The 17,552-nt window shown below is 50.2% G+C and overlaps 1 protein-coding gene across 2 annotated transcripts in view; it reads left to right on the plus strand.

Moving 5' to 3' along the window:
• TRMT1L (tRNA methyltransferase 1L) overlaps positions 1–17,552 on the plus strand; it is a 522,615-nt gene that overhangs the window by 164,544 nt on the left and 340,519 nt on the right. For both annotated transcript variants that reach the window (XM_078641383.1, XM_078641388.1), the window contains exon 8: positions 977–1,127. In XM_078641383.1, the coding sequence (XP_078497509.1) occupies positions 977–1,127 (151 nt within the window). The remainder of the gene's footprint in view (positions 1–976; positions 1,128–17,552) is intronic.

A 17,552-nucleotide genomic window follows, 5' to 3' on the forward strand; every position in this document is an offset into this window, starting at 1 on the left:
TAATGCCTCATTGATGCAGTCTACGATCATAATGCCTCACCGCTGCTTCAAAAACACTGACTCATTCCTCATTCTCTTGGTTTAAAATATTTTTTATTGATTTTTTTTCTTATACGTGTGCAGCGTAATGATGTCCAAAATGGAGAGAAGCTTTCTAGTGAATGATACAGTAGATACAGTGTTATTATTTTGTGTAGGTGAAGTTATTATAGTTTTTATTCAATCTCATGTACAAGTTACCCGGTCAGTTGTTTAACTAAATACATGAATCTTCAACTTTCTACAATCTTAGAATGCTAGACTGAGTAATTTTTTTAATTCCTTATTCTCCTTGCATCTTTTACTGACCTTCCCTGTGTCTAATTTCTTTGCAGAAAAACAGCTTTAGTCCTTAGTCACTGTGCCTCGCCCTTGAGTCCACCTTAGTTGTATCGCTTTACATGGCATGTCTAGTTTCCTACTACTTTTTTTTTATGGTGATACTCCATGAAAGCAAACAAAACAACACTGTTGCTGAATGAAAGACAAACTGGGCACTATGCCCATGTGAAGTTAACCTTTGTTTACTTTTTTCCACAATGCTGCAGTAAATTACAAAATTGATTTAGTTGCTAGGTGCTAGAGACTAGGAAATTCTATTTAATGCACAATCATAAACATATTTTTTATATTCTGTTGAGAATCTCGCTTTTGTGTACCTGCTTTAATTCAGGTGCTAGTACATAGTACTTTTCTGTTTTGTTATTTTTCCTTTGATCTTCACTTTAACCCCATTCTTTCATAGGAGTTCTGCCTTTATTATCTTGCTTTATATCCTTTGCCTGTTTTTTTTTCTCTCAACCATTTAGGTTTTAAATGTGTGTAGATTTTGTTGGGGTAAAAAAGTGCAGTTTTGGCACCATGAAAAGCTCAGGATTTATTAACCCTCGGATGATTTGTTAATGCATTCACACGTCATCATACTTAATTTTTGTAGGGCGCCCATCTGCAGCTCCCAGACGAGCTAATGCTGTGCGACCTTCTGATGACCTACTAAAGGAGGCTGATACCAATGTCCAAGTTTTGCCAAACTACAGCACGCCTTGGAAGTCAGACTCTTTTTTTAATCCAAAAATGAAGACTAACAGGTGAGAGCAGTTGTAGAACGAAGGAGTTTGCCTATGATGACCTGGGGCTATGTGAGAATTTTCCACAGTGAAATATTGAATGATGCTAGTGAATCCTCCAGTGAGGGATGGGCTATTTTTACTAAAGCTTTGCAATCACATGAACCGTATATTTCGTACTAAGGGCACTGCCACATGAAAGAGTTTCTTTTATCCAAGTTATTTGTTGTACCCACCAGTGTTGATCCCAGTTGTGTTGTGTCTTCATTTTTTATTCTTGCATTCCACTTTGTTTAGTCTGTGTGTGTTTTGCCAAGTAAGAGTCTGCACTAGAGGCAGTATTAAACACCTAATCTCCAAAGTGGTAACTTTTCAGATTTCAATAACCTCTCGCACATTTCCCTCCTACATCGTTTCTTTTCATTTAACATTTTTTCTGCACCAATCTTGTATTTATGATTTTCTCGTTTTGGATTTGTGTCCTTTTGTTGTTTAGACATGTTTTACAGAATTATCTGTCTAATAATCATCCTTACCCAAATTTCAGCTCTTATTCCACTTGCTTGTTGTGTTGTAGGTTTGTAGATTATATGGGCAAATGCAATAATTTGTTTTTCATATAGGCAAATAAATTGTTGACATTTTGCAGCCCTCCAGGAATTCACATGCTGTAATTCTCAATTTTCCTGTTCATGGGATACTAAAGCATATCTTTGTGACACCGCTCGAATATAGAAGTCCCATATCTTGTCAGCTCATGTTGAAATAAATAGATTTTATGTTTTCTGCACTCGGGTGGATTTGTTAGGTAGTCCTACTGCAATGAAACATTTGAAGGACCAGAATTCATATGATAATCCTCATAGCCCTTTTAAAAGACTCGAGAACAGTGTGAGGGTTTCACCTGCTTATGATGTGTTATTACTGCCGAGTGCTGATGCATTTTTAAAATATATTTACAAGTGGTTAGTCAGTGCCATCACGGTATTTTATGATGCGACGTTCCATGCCTTGGCATCCTGGATGCATCGCAACTGCAGAGATTAGATCGGACTATAGACTTTGGCTCAGTAAATGATGAGCAAAGTTTCTTATTTAAGTTGTGATGACTGTAAAAGAAATGTTAAAAAGGTGCACGTGGGGGGCGTGGCCAAGATGGCGGCTTGAGAGGACGTGGATCGCGAGGCTCCCCGGCCCTGTGCCCCTATCACACGTTTCTCTGGCTGCCACCCCCTTGAGCTCCTGCCCAAATCTAGCGCATGCCAACCCTGCTCACTTGGGGGGTCTCCGGCCGGGTCTCTCTGGGCTGAAGACCGCTGGTGCCCCGCTTCTTCCGCCGCCGCCTGTGTACCGGCGACGAAGGTTAGAGCCCTTCTGCCACACATTCACGCTTCGGCGGCTGCGGGCGTTGGCCGGAGCGCCGTACAGGCGAGCAGCGGACCACGGAGAGCCTTCTCCGGACGTAACGTACCCAGCCAGCAGCCAACCGACAACTCCAGGCCCCGGCGTGGGCCTACCAAGCGACCACTCGTGCCTCCTCTCGGCGGGCCTGCTGAAGCTTGCATCGCGCGGGGCACTAGCCATCGGCCCCGCGCACCCCACTGGCCTTCCCCCACCTCATCGGCTGCCTCCGGAGGACACGCGCCGGAGTCGGCGGCTCCGCCCCCTCGAGGCCTTGGACACACCGGCGGAGGCCCTTTGAACAATTTAGGCCCCGGCGCGGGCCTACCGGGCGGTGGTGCGGGACCGGCCCCGCCGATCCCGCGGGGCCCTACACCGGACGGGGCGTCGGTAGCCCGCCCCCCGCGACTCACCGGAACCCCTCTCGCGCCTCCGACCTCCAGCGGGGGGGACCCACCTGTGCTGAGGCCTATCCGCCCCGGTCCTTCCGATCACTGCGGGCCCCGCCGGGGGCCTCCGGCCACTCTACGCCCCGGCGTGGGCCTGCTGGGCAACCGGAGAGATCGCTGCCCATCGCATCAGCCACAGCGGTCATCACACGAGGCGACATCGGCCCGACGCCGAGCGCGCCCCGGAGCCTCCCCACCCCCTAGCCAGCCGGCGGAGGGAGAGCACCGGCGGCGCGGGACTCCTCCCAGCTGCATCTCCCCGCATTGGTAACGGCCTCTTGGACGGGAGGCACAAGGTGAGCTGCGCCCTGCGATTTGGACAACCGAGCAATCTTCCCCCCCGGTCCCTGCATTCCCTGTTGGGTGGCCCTCGGCTGCTGCGGGCGCAGACACAGACTTGCTAGACACTGAACCGGGCCCTCGCCCGCCGGAGCCATTGACACCAGCTTCCTACCAGTTGCCTGCCACCTGCCATCCACCGGGGTCCCCCACTCAGCTACTGGGGCCGTCTGTGGACCTCCCCGCGCCCGGAGCACCTGCACCGCCGTCCAGATTGCGAGACTTTCCTCCTGCTGATGCCTGGGCGCTGCTCTTCTGCCTGGCGCCTGGGTGCTCTTCCTGGGCCCGTGTTGCTCTTCCTCCACCAAGCACATCCTGCCATGCGGCGACCCTCCCTCGGCGTAGCACGTTGGCCCCAGCCCGAATAACCTGGTCACCTTTGCCATCGCGACCTCCCTTGCCGCTACGCACCTCGAGTGCCGCCTTTGCAGCTCCCCACGAAGGACTCTCACTCCAGACCGCCGCCCCTGGAACGACCTGCGGACCCTCCTCCCGGGACGCCGAACCTGACCCCTCGCATTGATCCCGTGCCGGCTCTACAACGCCCGCTGCCCCTCTCGATCGACCTCGCCTCCGTGGCTGGGCAGTCACTCGACAGCCCCCGACGACATCCATCGGCGGGACCCCACACCCTGTCCTGGACATCATGACGCACTCTAATCGCAAAGGTACCAGGAACGTTGTGGAACTCATGCATAAAGCAGCGTCGAAAGGGGACAAGACCCAACCACAGTCGTCCCCGAAGCCCCCCGCGAGCCCTCAGCCGCCGGACGACGACTCCGCTCCAATCACTAAAGCCTTCCTGGCCTCCCTCTTCAACACATTGTGAGAGGACTTTCAGACTCTGAAACAGGACTTGGCAGGGGAGCAGCGTGAACTCCGTCGTGACATTGATGGCCTGGGAGAGCGGGTTGCCTCCCTGGAGGACACTGATCAATCCCGCAGCGGGGAGGTGGAGAGACTTCAGCAGGAAATCCTGCGACTTCAGGATCAACAGGTGGATTTACAATCGCACTCCGACGACTTGGAGAACCGCTCCAGGCGGAATAATATACGGGTCAGGGGCGATCCGTTGAAAGCTGAGAAGGACAATGTGACCAACTACCTCCAAGACCTATTCAGGGACATCCTGGGTGAGCCGAGCGACTTTGAAATCCGAATTGACAGGGCTCACAGGGTAGGCATGGCACGCAGAGCGCCTGCACCACCTCCGGACATTCTGGCATTCCTCCCAGACTTTCCTCTGAAGGAACGCATCCTTAGAGAAGCCAGGAAAGCGCAACCCATCAGATTTCGAGATGTCCCTGTAGCCCTTTTTCAAGATCTCTCTAACATCACCCTACAAAAGCGTAAATCTTTCCGGCCTGCGACGAACTTCCTGCGAGATGCCGGGATACCCTACTCCTGGGGTCACCCGTTCCGTCTGATCTTTAAATGGAACGGCTCCCTTCATCAGCTCAGATCGCTCCGTGACACCTGTTCCCTACTAGGGATCGACGCGCCAGAAGGCTCAACCTCCAGGGACACCTCTCCGTCCCGGTCGCAGGACGACCCATCTCGCCCTACAAGAGACAGCTGGCAGACGGTCCGCAGGAGGACAATGCCGAGATCTATCCCGAAACCGGACCCGATCACGGTCGCCCAGGAACGTGAAGCGGCAGTACAGGAAGTGGCAGATAACACGGCACCCGATCTGTAGAACATTGACCTTTTTGGGGGTGTTTTCTCACTCGCACATAACTTAACTGGGGATTGGGCCGGGGAGCCGCCGATTGGGCTGCAGCCATGGTACCCCCTTCATTGACTTTCTACGGACCTGTGCCCTGCACGATTAGGCCCGAGACTTTTACCAGTTTCTGTTGGGGGGGGTTGTTCTGGGGGGGGTCGGGGGATTGGGGGAAGGGGGTTCAGAACTTGAGGGGGGTTGGGCAGGTCCACTCTGTTGGGGCTAGGGTGGCCTCGGGGGGGAGGGTACTGTGGGTGGGGACCAGTACGCCATGGGACCTTTACGCACACCAGGGATTGCCTACGTTTTCCACCACCGCGCAGCGTCTTGCACTACTAAGCCTGTCTGTCTCCACGTGCCTTAGTAATGGCTGATACACTTAAAATCCTGTCTCTTAACGTCAAGGGCCTCAACAACCCGATCAAGCGCAGGGCTATCATCTCTTACTTAGAGAACTCTGAAGCTGACGTCTGCCTGTTGCAAGAAACCCACCTCTTAGCTAAAGACTGGCACCGGCTACGCTCCCGCGCCTTCCCACAGCAATACTTCTCCTCTTTCCCATCAAAGAAAGCTGGGGTGGCTATACTTATATCACGGCGCTTCAAGGGCAAGGTAGGGGCCAAGATAGGGGAAATCAGAGGACGCCTTCTAGCCCATACTTTCCAAATAGGCAACACTACATACGCGATAGGCTCCATCTACTCCCCCAACACAGGTCAGGAACCCTTCTTGCTGTCCGCAATCTCAGAAACGCTTCAAGCTCCTCACACCCACATGCTCCTAGGGGGGACCTCAACCTCGTCATGGATACCGACAAAGATAGATCGGGGCACCGCTATGGAGACACCGGGGCACTTTCGCAAAAGGGCATAACTTGGCTGCATGACAGACATCTCGGACCTTTGGAGGGATACACACCCCCTCACAACGCAGTACACATTTTACTCACACGTACACCACACTTATGCGCGCATAGACCACTTCCTGGGCTCATGGGGCCTCATTCCTCACATCGCCACAGTGTCGATTGTCCCGGCAGCCCTCTCCGACCATAAGGCATTGGAACTGACGCTCAGCGTGCCCAAATCGCCACGCACTCCGGGGTCGTGGAGGCTTAACGAAACCCTCTTACAGAAGCCGGCGGTAGCCCGCCAGCTTCATAAATGCATATCAGATTACCTGGCCACCAACGACACCCCTGATGTGTCGGTGTCATCCCTGTGGGGGGCCTTGAAAGCTGTCGTTAGGGGGGAGCTGATAGCGATATCGGCCGCGGATGCCAAACTTCGTAAAGAAAAGAGGGACGACCTCTCTAACAAGGTTGCAGAGCTGGAGAGAGTACACAGCCGCACATGTGCCCCGAGAATATGGCGCCAACTTAAAGCTGCCCGGGCTCAATTGGCCAGCCTCGACACCGACAGGGCAGAATTTGCTGCTCTTCGCCTCCGTCACATGTACTACGTGGGGGGTAACCGCACCGGCCGACTTCTGGCCAGCGCCTTGAAAGCCAAACTCCAACGCTCCAAAATTACGACACTACTGGACAGCGCCGGCGATGCTATTACTGAGGACGCACAGATTGCCTCAGCCTTTCGCTCCTTCTACGCCTCTCTATACAGCGCGGATAAGGCATCACCGACAGCCATTGACGCCTATTTACAATCTGCCGACATCACGCCATTATGCCCGGCGAGCACGGAAGCCCTGGATGCCCCCATCCGCACCGACGAGATCCTCGCTGCCATCGCGCGCCTCCGCCCGCTTAAATCTCCGGGCCCTGACGGCTTCTCGTCGGGCTTTTAGAAGTCCTTTGGCCATGTTCTGGCGCCTATTCTCGCCAGGATGTTTAATTCCTTTGAAGGCCCGAGTTCCATTCCGCCCGATATGCTTGCAGCCGACATAGTGGTCCTGCCTAAGCCGGGCAAACCCCCGACGCATTGCTCCGCGTTCCGCCTCATCTCTCTACTCAATCTGGATCTGAAGCTGTTTACGGGGGTACTTGCGGCTCGTCTGGGTCCCTGCCTCCCGGGCATCCTCGAACCGGACCAATCGGGCTTTGTCCCGAACCGCCAATGCAGCGACAACACCAAAAGGCTCCTGCACCTCGTGGACAAGGCTCATTTTCAGGTCTCGGATTCTGCCCTACTGGCCATCGATGCAGAGAAGGCTTTCGACCGTGTCGACTGGACCTATCTACGGGCTGTGCTACGGCGCTATCACCTGGGCGACCGGTTTCAGGCCTGGATCGCGAGCTGCTATCACCGTCCCTTGGCTCGTGTCCGGCTGGGTGGCCTCAAGTCAGACCCCTTCGAGATACAGAGAGGTACCTGCCAAGGCTGCCCTCTCTCACCCCTCTTATTTGCTCTCTACGTGGAACCTCTAGCACAGAAAATCCGCGACAATCCTCACATTACGGGTATGTCTTTCGGCAACGAACCCCACGCGGTAGGATTGTACGCGGACGACATAATCGCCGCTCTGGACCGCCCATCTAGCTCCATACCGGCGTTCCTGGCGGAGCTGGAGCACTTTGGCGCGGTGTCAGGTTTCAAGGTTAACCAGGGAAAATCCCTGATACTACCCCTAGGCAGCCATGCTCTTCCTAATAACCCGTCACCTACCTTCGGATGCAATCTGCGGTCCACCACTCGACTTCCATACCTGGGGATCACCCTGACCTCCTCCACGATCTCGACGGTCAATCACAATTACTCTACTTTATCGTCCCAGATCCGGACCGACCTCGCGCGTTGGTCAAAGCAGCCCCTCTCCCTACTTGGCAGGATCGCGGCGGTGAAGATGTCGGTCTTACCCAAGATATTATACATCTTTCAGACCCTCCCGGTATCACCGCCACCGGGAATGCTAGCTGACCTCCAACACGACATTCACCAATTTGTGTGGGAGAAGAAACGGGCCAGACTACATAAACGAGTGGCGTACAGGACTGTTGACGAGGGTGGCCTCGGGATCCCCAATCTGTTGCAATATTTCCAGGCCTCGCAAATCCGATATCTAGTGAAATGGTACCGACCCGAATCAGAGAAGAGATGGCTCTTCCAGGATAGGGCACTGGCTCAGACCTCCTTGTGGAAGATACCGTTTCTTGCTCGCCAGCACAGACCGCGTTACCTCCTCCGCTCCCCTATCACTCGAACCACTATGGCAGCCTGGGACATGGTGGCGGTCTAAAGGGGCCTCACGACCTTCCCATCCCCACTTACCCCTCTCTTTGATAACCCCGCATTCCCGCCCGGCACGGACACTCGAGCTTTCCTGCAATGGCGTGACACACCTTGCCGATCGGCTGGACACCTCTTTGATGTGGAGGGGTTTCTCCCTCTCGCCGACATCTCGCGAGACTATGGAGTGGATAAACCTCACATATTTTGATATTTCCAAATTCGCCACTGGCTCTTGCAGCCGGACGTTGCCCCTTTGGTCGGCCGGCAAATGACGCCGTTCGAACGCTGGCTTGTGTCCAAGGAATCAGATAAACACCTTATCTCAGACCTTTATCGGATGCTCTCCCCTGCTGCCGACCCTGTTAAACTGCTGGCCAGCGACGATGGGAAGCCGAACTCGGTAGAACTCTCTCCTCAATAGAATGGAACCACATACACTACAGAGTCGCCCACACAACCCGCAACACCAAAGCTAGGGAATCGGCGATAAAACTGGCTATCTACTGGCACCTTACCCCAGCGAGACTCAATCAAGGCAACCCGACCCGAAGCGCGCTGTGTTGGAGGGGCTGTGGCGGCCGGGGCACACTGACTCACCTTCTGTGGGAATGTCCCGCCTTGCAGGAGTACTGGAAGGCTGTCCTGGACGACATTGATTCCACGTTCGACACTGAGGTCCCACGCTTCCCAGCTTAAACACTCCTAGGGCTCCCCAATGCGCTTACATTCCCCTTGAGATCAGCTCGCGGCAAACAGATGGGCATCGCTATGCAGGCAGCGTCACAACACGTCCTGTCGCTCTGGGGCTCTACTATCTCACCCACCCACACAGGCTGGTTACACAAGCTGTGGTTCACGTTAGGCATGGAACGAATCCAGGCCACGCTCACACATACGTCTGACTCATTCCGAACTACTTGGCAACCGCTCCTGACGCTGCTATCCAGGGAATTCCACAAAATCACCTGCCCAAAGTACCTTCGCATCCTACGCCTCACGGACTGCATGGTGGACCAAATGCGACCCGAGGCACCTTGACACACTTAGACTAGCTATAGCCCACACGATCACTATGGAAAAATGGCGTACTGGTAGGGGCGGGGGGAGGGCGTTAGAGTTGGGTGTTGGGGGGGGGGGCGGGTTTTTCAGGGCTGGCTTCTTCACTTGTTGCTCCGATTAGGGGCTTCTCTCGATCTCCAGGCACCGCCTCTCCATCTGGGCATGATCAACCTGCTCACCTAACGCTTATTAGAGAAGACATGCTTGTCTGTCTCGCTTGCCTATTTTGCCTGCTGATTGTCTATTGCTATGCCCTGCCTGTTTCTTCTGTTTTGAAACTCAATAAACATACTTTGAAAATAAAAAGGTGCACGTGCAAACACTATGTTAAACATGCAGGTGTGAAGAACACATCAAGACCATTGAGACAAAAGAGTATGTTAAAGGTGCACGTGCAGATAGCACATTGAGGCCATGGAAGCGGAAGATCGGGCTGCATCATTTCATCTGGAACAGATTAACTCAAAAATTGTCTTGATCTCAGAATTCCAGAATCTCTGCAGTGGCCTGATGGCGTGCAATTTGAAAGCTGTGAAGAAATTCAAATTCACCAGATGCTTAATGCCTCAACAGTTAAATTGGGGAGTGTTGGATAGCACTACTTGTCAGCAGGGTCACTTCACAGTACAGTGACAGGCTAAGATTTTTTTTTTTGTTCTGAGTACATAAGAGTCCTGAATATGTTTGGTGGACATTGCCTCAAAAAGTAACTGTGGGTCTATCTGTACTCTCTGCTGCACAGTGTCTAAGTTCCAACTCAAATAGCATAGAGGTAAGCTACCATAGTAAAATAAGTAATACAGGATACCTCAACAATTGTGAAAAAGTACCCATCAGTTGTCGATCGGTTCCGCCCTTATCATAATCTGGGCCTCCTCACACCGAGGAGGGAAATCCTATAACCACTTAGGATCTAAACAGTGGATACCCTGGTGTGTTTTTGAAGGGTATAAGGCTAGTAACCTGACCTGACAACTGAGAAAGCAGTGCGTGTAAATGAACAAAAAGAGGTGTGCAAAAACGTGAGGGAATATAAAATTGGCGAACTAGGGGAGAAAAACTTTATTCGGTATCACCTATGTTTCCAAAGTTAAAAAATCTGTGCAGGGATGTAGTAGATTGAACAAATTACTACTACTTAGTTCTTAAAGGTCAGGTTACTAGCCTTATACCCTTAAACACACCAGGGTGTCCACTGTTTAGATCCTAAGTGGTTATAGGATTTCCCTCGGTGTGAGGAGGCCCAGATGATGATAAGGGCGGAACCGATCGACAACTGATGGATACTTTTTCACAATTGTTGAGGTATCCTGTATTACTTATTTTACTTTGGTAGCTTACCTCTTTGCTATTTGAGTTGTGACTTAGACACTGTGCAGCAGATAGTACAGATAGACCCACTGTTACTTTTGAGGCAATATACAGTTTGTTTGGGGAACGTGACTGTGAGTGGTCTTTAAACTTTCCCTTGGACCCTCCTTCTAACTGGTTTATGATATGTCTGGTGGACACCTATTCTGCCTTATTTGGTCTTTAAGCACTCCTTCAGAAGTGCTAAATGCATTAGGCACTTTAACTATGTACTAATTTGCGACTGAAATGAGTCTGCATTTCTAAAAGAAGGTGTTGGGAAGGGTATGTCTTCTGCTATGTAAACCGGCATAAACCCTTACCTGAGTACTCAGCTGCATGTGAAATTGGTATCCTGCCTTTTATGTTGGCCCTGGTATCAGCATAGTGTAATATGCATGGAGTCCTAGACCTTTCTCTGACAATGGGAGGTGTAGGACCTTTCCTGTCACAAGGACAGGTGTACAAAGCATGCCCTCATAGTAAGCAGTGGGCTGCTTGTCCATATTCTGGCTGTATCACATTAAGCGGTGGTGGCAACTTACTGTGTTTTTGTTTTTAATTTGTAGACCTTTTTCATGTGTCGGTGTGAGTGCAGTCTACTGACCCCACTCATGTAGAGTTCCCCTGTGAGGTGAAACCCTGAAACTAGTGCTGACATCCTGAGTGCGTGTCAAGTGTGTGTGTGTGTGTGTGTGTGTGTGTGTGTGCATGCGGTGCATGTGTAGCACATGTATGGTAGTAGGACCCTGTGTGTTGTGAGTCTGAGTACTGGGGTCAGTAGGCCAATTTTGGATGCCTCTTATTTGGCATGGCACATAATGGAGGATGAGGACTTGTTCCTCAGGCAGTGGAAGGGTGTTGCCTGTATATTTGTCGCCAGAGTGTGAACTGAAGTGAAGAGGATGGAGAAATGATTCCCTTCCAACTTTCCATTAAGTCCTTGTTACTAAAGAACTGATGATTAGTTATTTCTGAGAACTGTCACTTGGTAGTGAGTGAAGAGCTGAACTGCCGTTTCTAGTGTTCAAGGTGATGAAGTTTCTAGGCACTGCTTCAGGAAGGCTGGTGGTAGCCAGTTGTAGAGATCTTGTACTTCATTGTCCCTGTGTTTTGGATATTCCTGCTGGGAGCCGACCCCATTACTGCCTGTTTTGAGAGTCCTCACTTTGTTGTGTCTGGACAACAGTCTAGAAATCAAATGTGCAAGTGAACCATCCCAAACCATATTTTAAGCCTTGGATAGTGGATTCACAGCCCGTCTCTGGAAAATGTGTATAAAAGTGGGATCCAAAGCACCCCACTATGTTCCCATACCAAGTTCTTTTTGACCAATGAATACAGTTGTCCACAGACTACACAAAGAGCTGCTCTTCAACCAAGGCAGGTGTTTACCTGCCGGCCAGACTCCCAGAGTTGAGGGGATATAATTTACAGATACCAATTCTGCTGGAAGAGTTGAGGATATGCTTGGAGACCAACAACCTGCCTTCTGAGCGAGGGAAGGAGTGTACAAGGCTTAACAGGAGGAGAGGTTGTCAAGCATGGGAGCAGCCCAACAGGTTCCTGTGTGGAGAGTCCCCAAAAGAAGTTGATGATCGCAAGAAGGTGACCCAGGATTGATCTGTGCTGTGAAGTTGTCCCCTGATGTTGCTGTGCTTTTCCTGAGTGATTTGTAACAAGACTGCACCAGAGCTCATAATCATGTGTTGTCACTAGGCTCCCTGCTACAAACTTGAAAGATTGGTTCTGCTTTTGCCAACAAGAAGAAGATTGAGATGCCACAAAAGCAGGAAGCACTGGTCAGCCTAGAGGCCACAACTGCCTCAAAGACCTCACTGGGAGACTGTGAACCTGGGGGCTGTAACTTTCACAGCTGAGTGTTGGTCTACCGCCAACCCGGATGAGGTGGGCTCCGCAACTGAAGTCTGGTGCTGCAACGCAGTCCTTCTTTCCAGATTCCATCCCATAAAGACCATCAAAAGCTAGTCCGCCATTGCGATATCCTGAGATAGAAGAGTCAATGCCATGAGGGTGGGACTTCAGCCGGCAACTGCCTCACATCCCAGACTGACACAAACAACCAGCAGGTAAATTGTGGGGCTTAGCCTGCCCCTGGGGGCAGGAGATGGAAGCACAGGGCGAGTCTGCTGTATGCTTGAGTCTTTTTGCAAAAGAATCGAAAATCGACATTGAACTGTATTGGTTCATTTGTGAAATACTTTTGAGCTATCTGCAACTGAGCCTAATCCTTCCCTATACATAAAGCATAGTGGGAACAGTAATAGTGAGATCACCACCATAGCAGGAGGGAGTACAATTACCTTAAAGGAAGGGAATGTGTAATGCCTCATTGTTAAATCACAGCTCATGAGAACCATGAATAATATATCCATCCGATTGTACAGTATTTACTTTTGCTGAGCTTAAAGTACTTTTTTCCATTATATTTAAACACTGGGCTACACATTATTGTATCTGTTGGCTCGCTGTTGAGGTATTAGCACTTGCACCCACACTACCTCCCGAGAAAACTGTGACTGCTCACCTTCGCTACCCTAAGAGTCAATTGCTGAAAGGGTTGTACGTGGCCCAGTTTGCAGAGCATAGTTAAACATACTCAGGACACAGGTGGCAAAATACCTCAACCCCCACCTATGAAGCCCAGTAGCCCCTGCCTGCCCTATTCCTTGTTCGAATTGGAGCGGACAGGTTTCATAATAAAATGTGGAATCAAACGTTTGAGGAAATATAAACAAGATTAATTAATTGCCACTGTAGAAAAGATTTTGAGCCATCATGAGTGAAACAAGAAGCGTTGTTCATTACTCTTTTGTTGCCAGAGACCGTAGTGAGTGCATGGCTGAACCTCGTAATATGTATCCAGGACTAACCGCTGCTATTACACTGTTTTGCCAAACTTCTCTTCCTCTAGCTATTTTGTCTAACCAGTTTAACCTGAACATTCTACCTTTCTTTTACCCGTGCTGGTGGCATTGCTCTTAGCATTCATATATAACACAAAATCGGAGCATGTTCGAAGCTCATACTTACTCTTCCTTATGTGGGCCCACACCAGCAGATTTCCTTCAGCAACAGCACCTGTATTTTAGATGGTTTTGCAGGCTTCAGTGCCTATACTGGCCTCTCTGCCTCATAGTCCAATAACTTTTTCTGTCTCTAGCGATCATATCCATAACACCATGCTTGATTAAATATGCAGTATATATGCAGAAAACTTGTATTCTAACACTACTTACCATTCCATAGCAAAAAATGATGTAAATTACAAATCCCATTTGCCAAAAAGGCTAAAAAGTCTTGAGCCATATTTTGGTAGTTTTCTTTGTTTTTTAAAACTATATGGCAGTTGTAGGAAAGTGCCCCTTTTTGCATGGTTACCCCTAACTTTTTGCCAGATACCGGATGCCAACTTGACACAGTGTGTGCTGGGATCCTGCTAACCAGGCCCCAGCACCGGTGTTCATTCCCAAAACTGTACCTTTGTACTCACAATTGGCGCACCTCTGGGCCACATGTAAGTCCCCTATAGAAGAACCTCTGGTACCAAGCGCCTTGTGACCAAAGAGGGCCTCTGAGTGCTGCAGCATGAATTATGCCACACTTGGAGACCCCTCACCGTAGCACCCCCATTGCAGACTGGGTGTTTTGGTGCAGACCAAACTAAAGACTCCACATGACACACACCCCTTTGTGCCATGACCACCCACACTGCATGCGTCATGGGTAAGTCACCCCTCTTGCAGACCTTAAAGCCCTGAAAGCAGGGTGCACCTTATCACAGGTGAGAGCATAGCTGCATGTTCACTATGCTCCTACAGTGTCTTTGCCATTCACAGACATTGTAAGTGCAGTGAAACCATTTTGGGTTTATGGGCTGGTAGTTTGTCAACATGAACTCCACAGCTCCATGATGGTTATACTGAAGTCTGGAAAGTTTGGTATCAAACTTCATAGCACATTAAACCCACACTGATGCTAGTGTCAGATTTATTTAAAGATACCTCCTGAAAAACTACCATTTTGGTGTTGTTCCTGACTGGCTCCCAGCAATCTGCCACACCTAGACAGGTTTCTGGACCACTGGGTAGTGACCCTCCGCTCTCTTGGTCCGAGAATGAAGCACGTCCTGGGCAGAGGTGTCATGCTTTTTACCCCAGGATGGGCAGAGTCCTGCTGCCTTTGTTAGCTAACCCCGCGTCTTTTGCTGCTATCAGCAACTGACCCCCACCGGTTCTGACCCCCATTTTGTCTGGAAATCCTAGCTAGGAAGGGAGGTGTGCTCATCTTTGCCAACCCATCCCTCTGGTAGGGAGGTGAGGTGAAGCACACATCTCAGTCCCCCTCTTTTGAAGAGGGGGGACCCCCTCCCCCTGGAGGGTGGCATACTAGTGGGTGTAGACACCCCAAGGAAGTTGTTCCCAACCTGCACACCTCTGTAACGCCCCTAAATCTAGTATTTAGGGACTCCCTGAACTTTGCCTCTTAAGATTCAATGAGACCTGGACCGAGTCACCATGCTGCGGAAGAAGACGACGACAACTGCTTTGGCCTCAGCCCCATTGGCCTGTCTCCTGCCCTGAACTCCTGTGAGTTAAACTTGGCATGTCCTGCAGCTGGCAGACTCCAATAATACCGGAGACCTGCCCTGCCTTCACAGGGAACTCCCATCTACTGTGGACACCGGATTTGTCTAATACCAACCCAAGCCAAAGACTCCAGATCCGACAGGATCCGCAAGTCCTCAGGACTCTACACCCGACGCCCACGGTTTGAATTCAAGTGGGCCAAAACCCCAGGTCCCCTTGGTGATCCTGACCTGAGTGCCAGCCTTGGGCGACCTCCACTGACCTTCACCTCGACGCCTGCAACCTCAGTTCGAAGGGTCCTCCCAACCAGAACGGGTGAGAAGAACCCCACACCCCTGCATCCACAGTGCCTGTGACCTGAGGTGCCTGTCTAATGGTGTCCAGCAACTTTTCAACTTCATCATCCAGTCGTTTGTTCCCTTCATCCAGACTTCTGACTCTAGCCTTAGTCCTTTTTCGCAACGACAACTTCCATTGAATTGCATTGGGCTCCAGACACCTCCTAAGCACTCTGCACCTGGCCGCTCGCCCCTGCGTCTCTGGTGGTGTGGGCTTGGTGCTAACCTGGGACCCCTTTTGGCCTGATATTAACCCTTGGTGCTTGACTCATGAGACCTAGTGGCCTGCCCATTAGCAGTCCTCAACCAAGGTGCCCCCTAGCCTCATTGGCTAATATTAGCACCCTGCTACCTGCCGCCCTAATGCCTCTGGCGGTGCCCCTTGAGTACCAACCTCAACCTTGAGAAACCTTGCTTCTACCCCCCAAAACTCCAATCCCAAAACTATTTACTCACCTGTAAATTAATACAGCGTTTTTCCCATAGAACTGTATGGTGGAGTTTTTCCTCTAAAAATTCTTCTAAGCGTTGAACTGTCTTGTACTGCACAATCAATAATCATTCGCTTGCACAAGAGTTAACCTGCTTCGAGTGGCTTATGTTGTGTAAACTGTGTATTATACCAAAGCAGAACTGTAATCGAAAAGTACATGCATTTTTTTTACAGTTTTCTCAACCGCAAAAAGTAATCTAAATGTTCCTTCCAATCCAGCTTTCACTGTTTTACTGAAAGTAACATTGTATGAAGAGTTCAATTGACCTGCTACTAAGTGAATCTTAACAAAAAAACTTTTTATACAAACAATTGGCTTAACACTACCCTTCTGATGAGACTGACTGCTCAACCACTCTACCACTAAAAGAGAGGAAGGCATTATCTACTTTAGCGTAGTTTCCACATGCAAGGTCCAAGTCTCTCCCCCTGGCAACCAATGCCTCTTACGTTTTGTGTCGAAGGTTTGGACCTTCCATGCCTCAATATTTAAGGGATTGTGAAAAAGAGTGAGTGTCGTCCTGTAGATTTGAGATTTTTTCTTGTTTCTTTGTTCAAGTTTTTTCACTATAAAGAATATGGGCGATGCTACTTGTATATTAACTTGCTTTTCATTATTCGCCATCGTTCATCATGTATGACATGTTTCACAGAATATCAATTTCCAAAGCAGCCAACACGTGTTTTGCTCCCTTATTGGCCAGTTAGCCTGGGGCTTTCTCAAGGCTTTTATATTCAAATGAACATCATTATTGAAACAGTCCAGGGAATCGATTGTGCCACAAGACACCCACTACACGATATGCTTAAGTCGAGAATGTGTTATATCAATGTGGTTTGTCGTGCCTTGTCAAGTGTCTGCCAGTAGTTAGCAACTTTAGCCTCTGTTACACCTCTGGACTCTGTGCACTCTATGCTTTACTTGGGTATAGTATATACAGCGCTGGCTTCCTACAGCAGTAATGGTACTTTCGAAGTGATGTAATCGCCCACAGTCTCTTCTACAAGACTGTAAAGCCATTACTCACAATTTCTTGGTGTCAGCTGCAGCTTCCTGAACTCTATTTGGGTGTTGACAGTGTATATAATTAATAGCGCTGCACTGCTGTGTAATTTCGGCGCTTTGAATAGCATTTTGGTCTTTGTGCCCCAGTTTCGTTTCCTGCCATTTGGTTGTTTGTTGTCCTCGTGGCCCTTGTCTCCTCCCCGCTCCCGCCTCCCAGCTGACCCGCCCACCCACTGGTAGAGGAAGCTCTCTCCTCCTACTTCCAACTTGTGACCTGCTGGACTCGCTCCGTGGAGGTCGCTCCCACACGCTCCCTACCTCAGCCCCTTCTCTGCCTGCACCCCTCCTCCAGCTATATCGGATTGCCTGCCTCAGCGACATCGCCTGCATTCTGAGAGCGCTGCAACGCGAATATAGCGCCTGGTATCGTTATCTGCCTCGCATTATAGCCAAGTGTCCTGTATTAATATTTGAATTAATAGCGCTGCAC

The sequence above is a fragment of the Lissotriton helveticus genome, chromosome 1_1 (genome assembly GCF_964261635.1).
Source record: "Lissotriton helveticus chromosome 1_1, aLisHel1.1, whole genome shotgun sequence".
Lineage (NCBI taxonomy): Eukaryota > Metazoa > Chordata > Amphibia > Caudata > Salamandridae > Lissotriton > Lissotriton helveticus.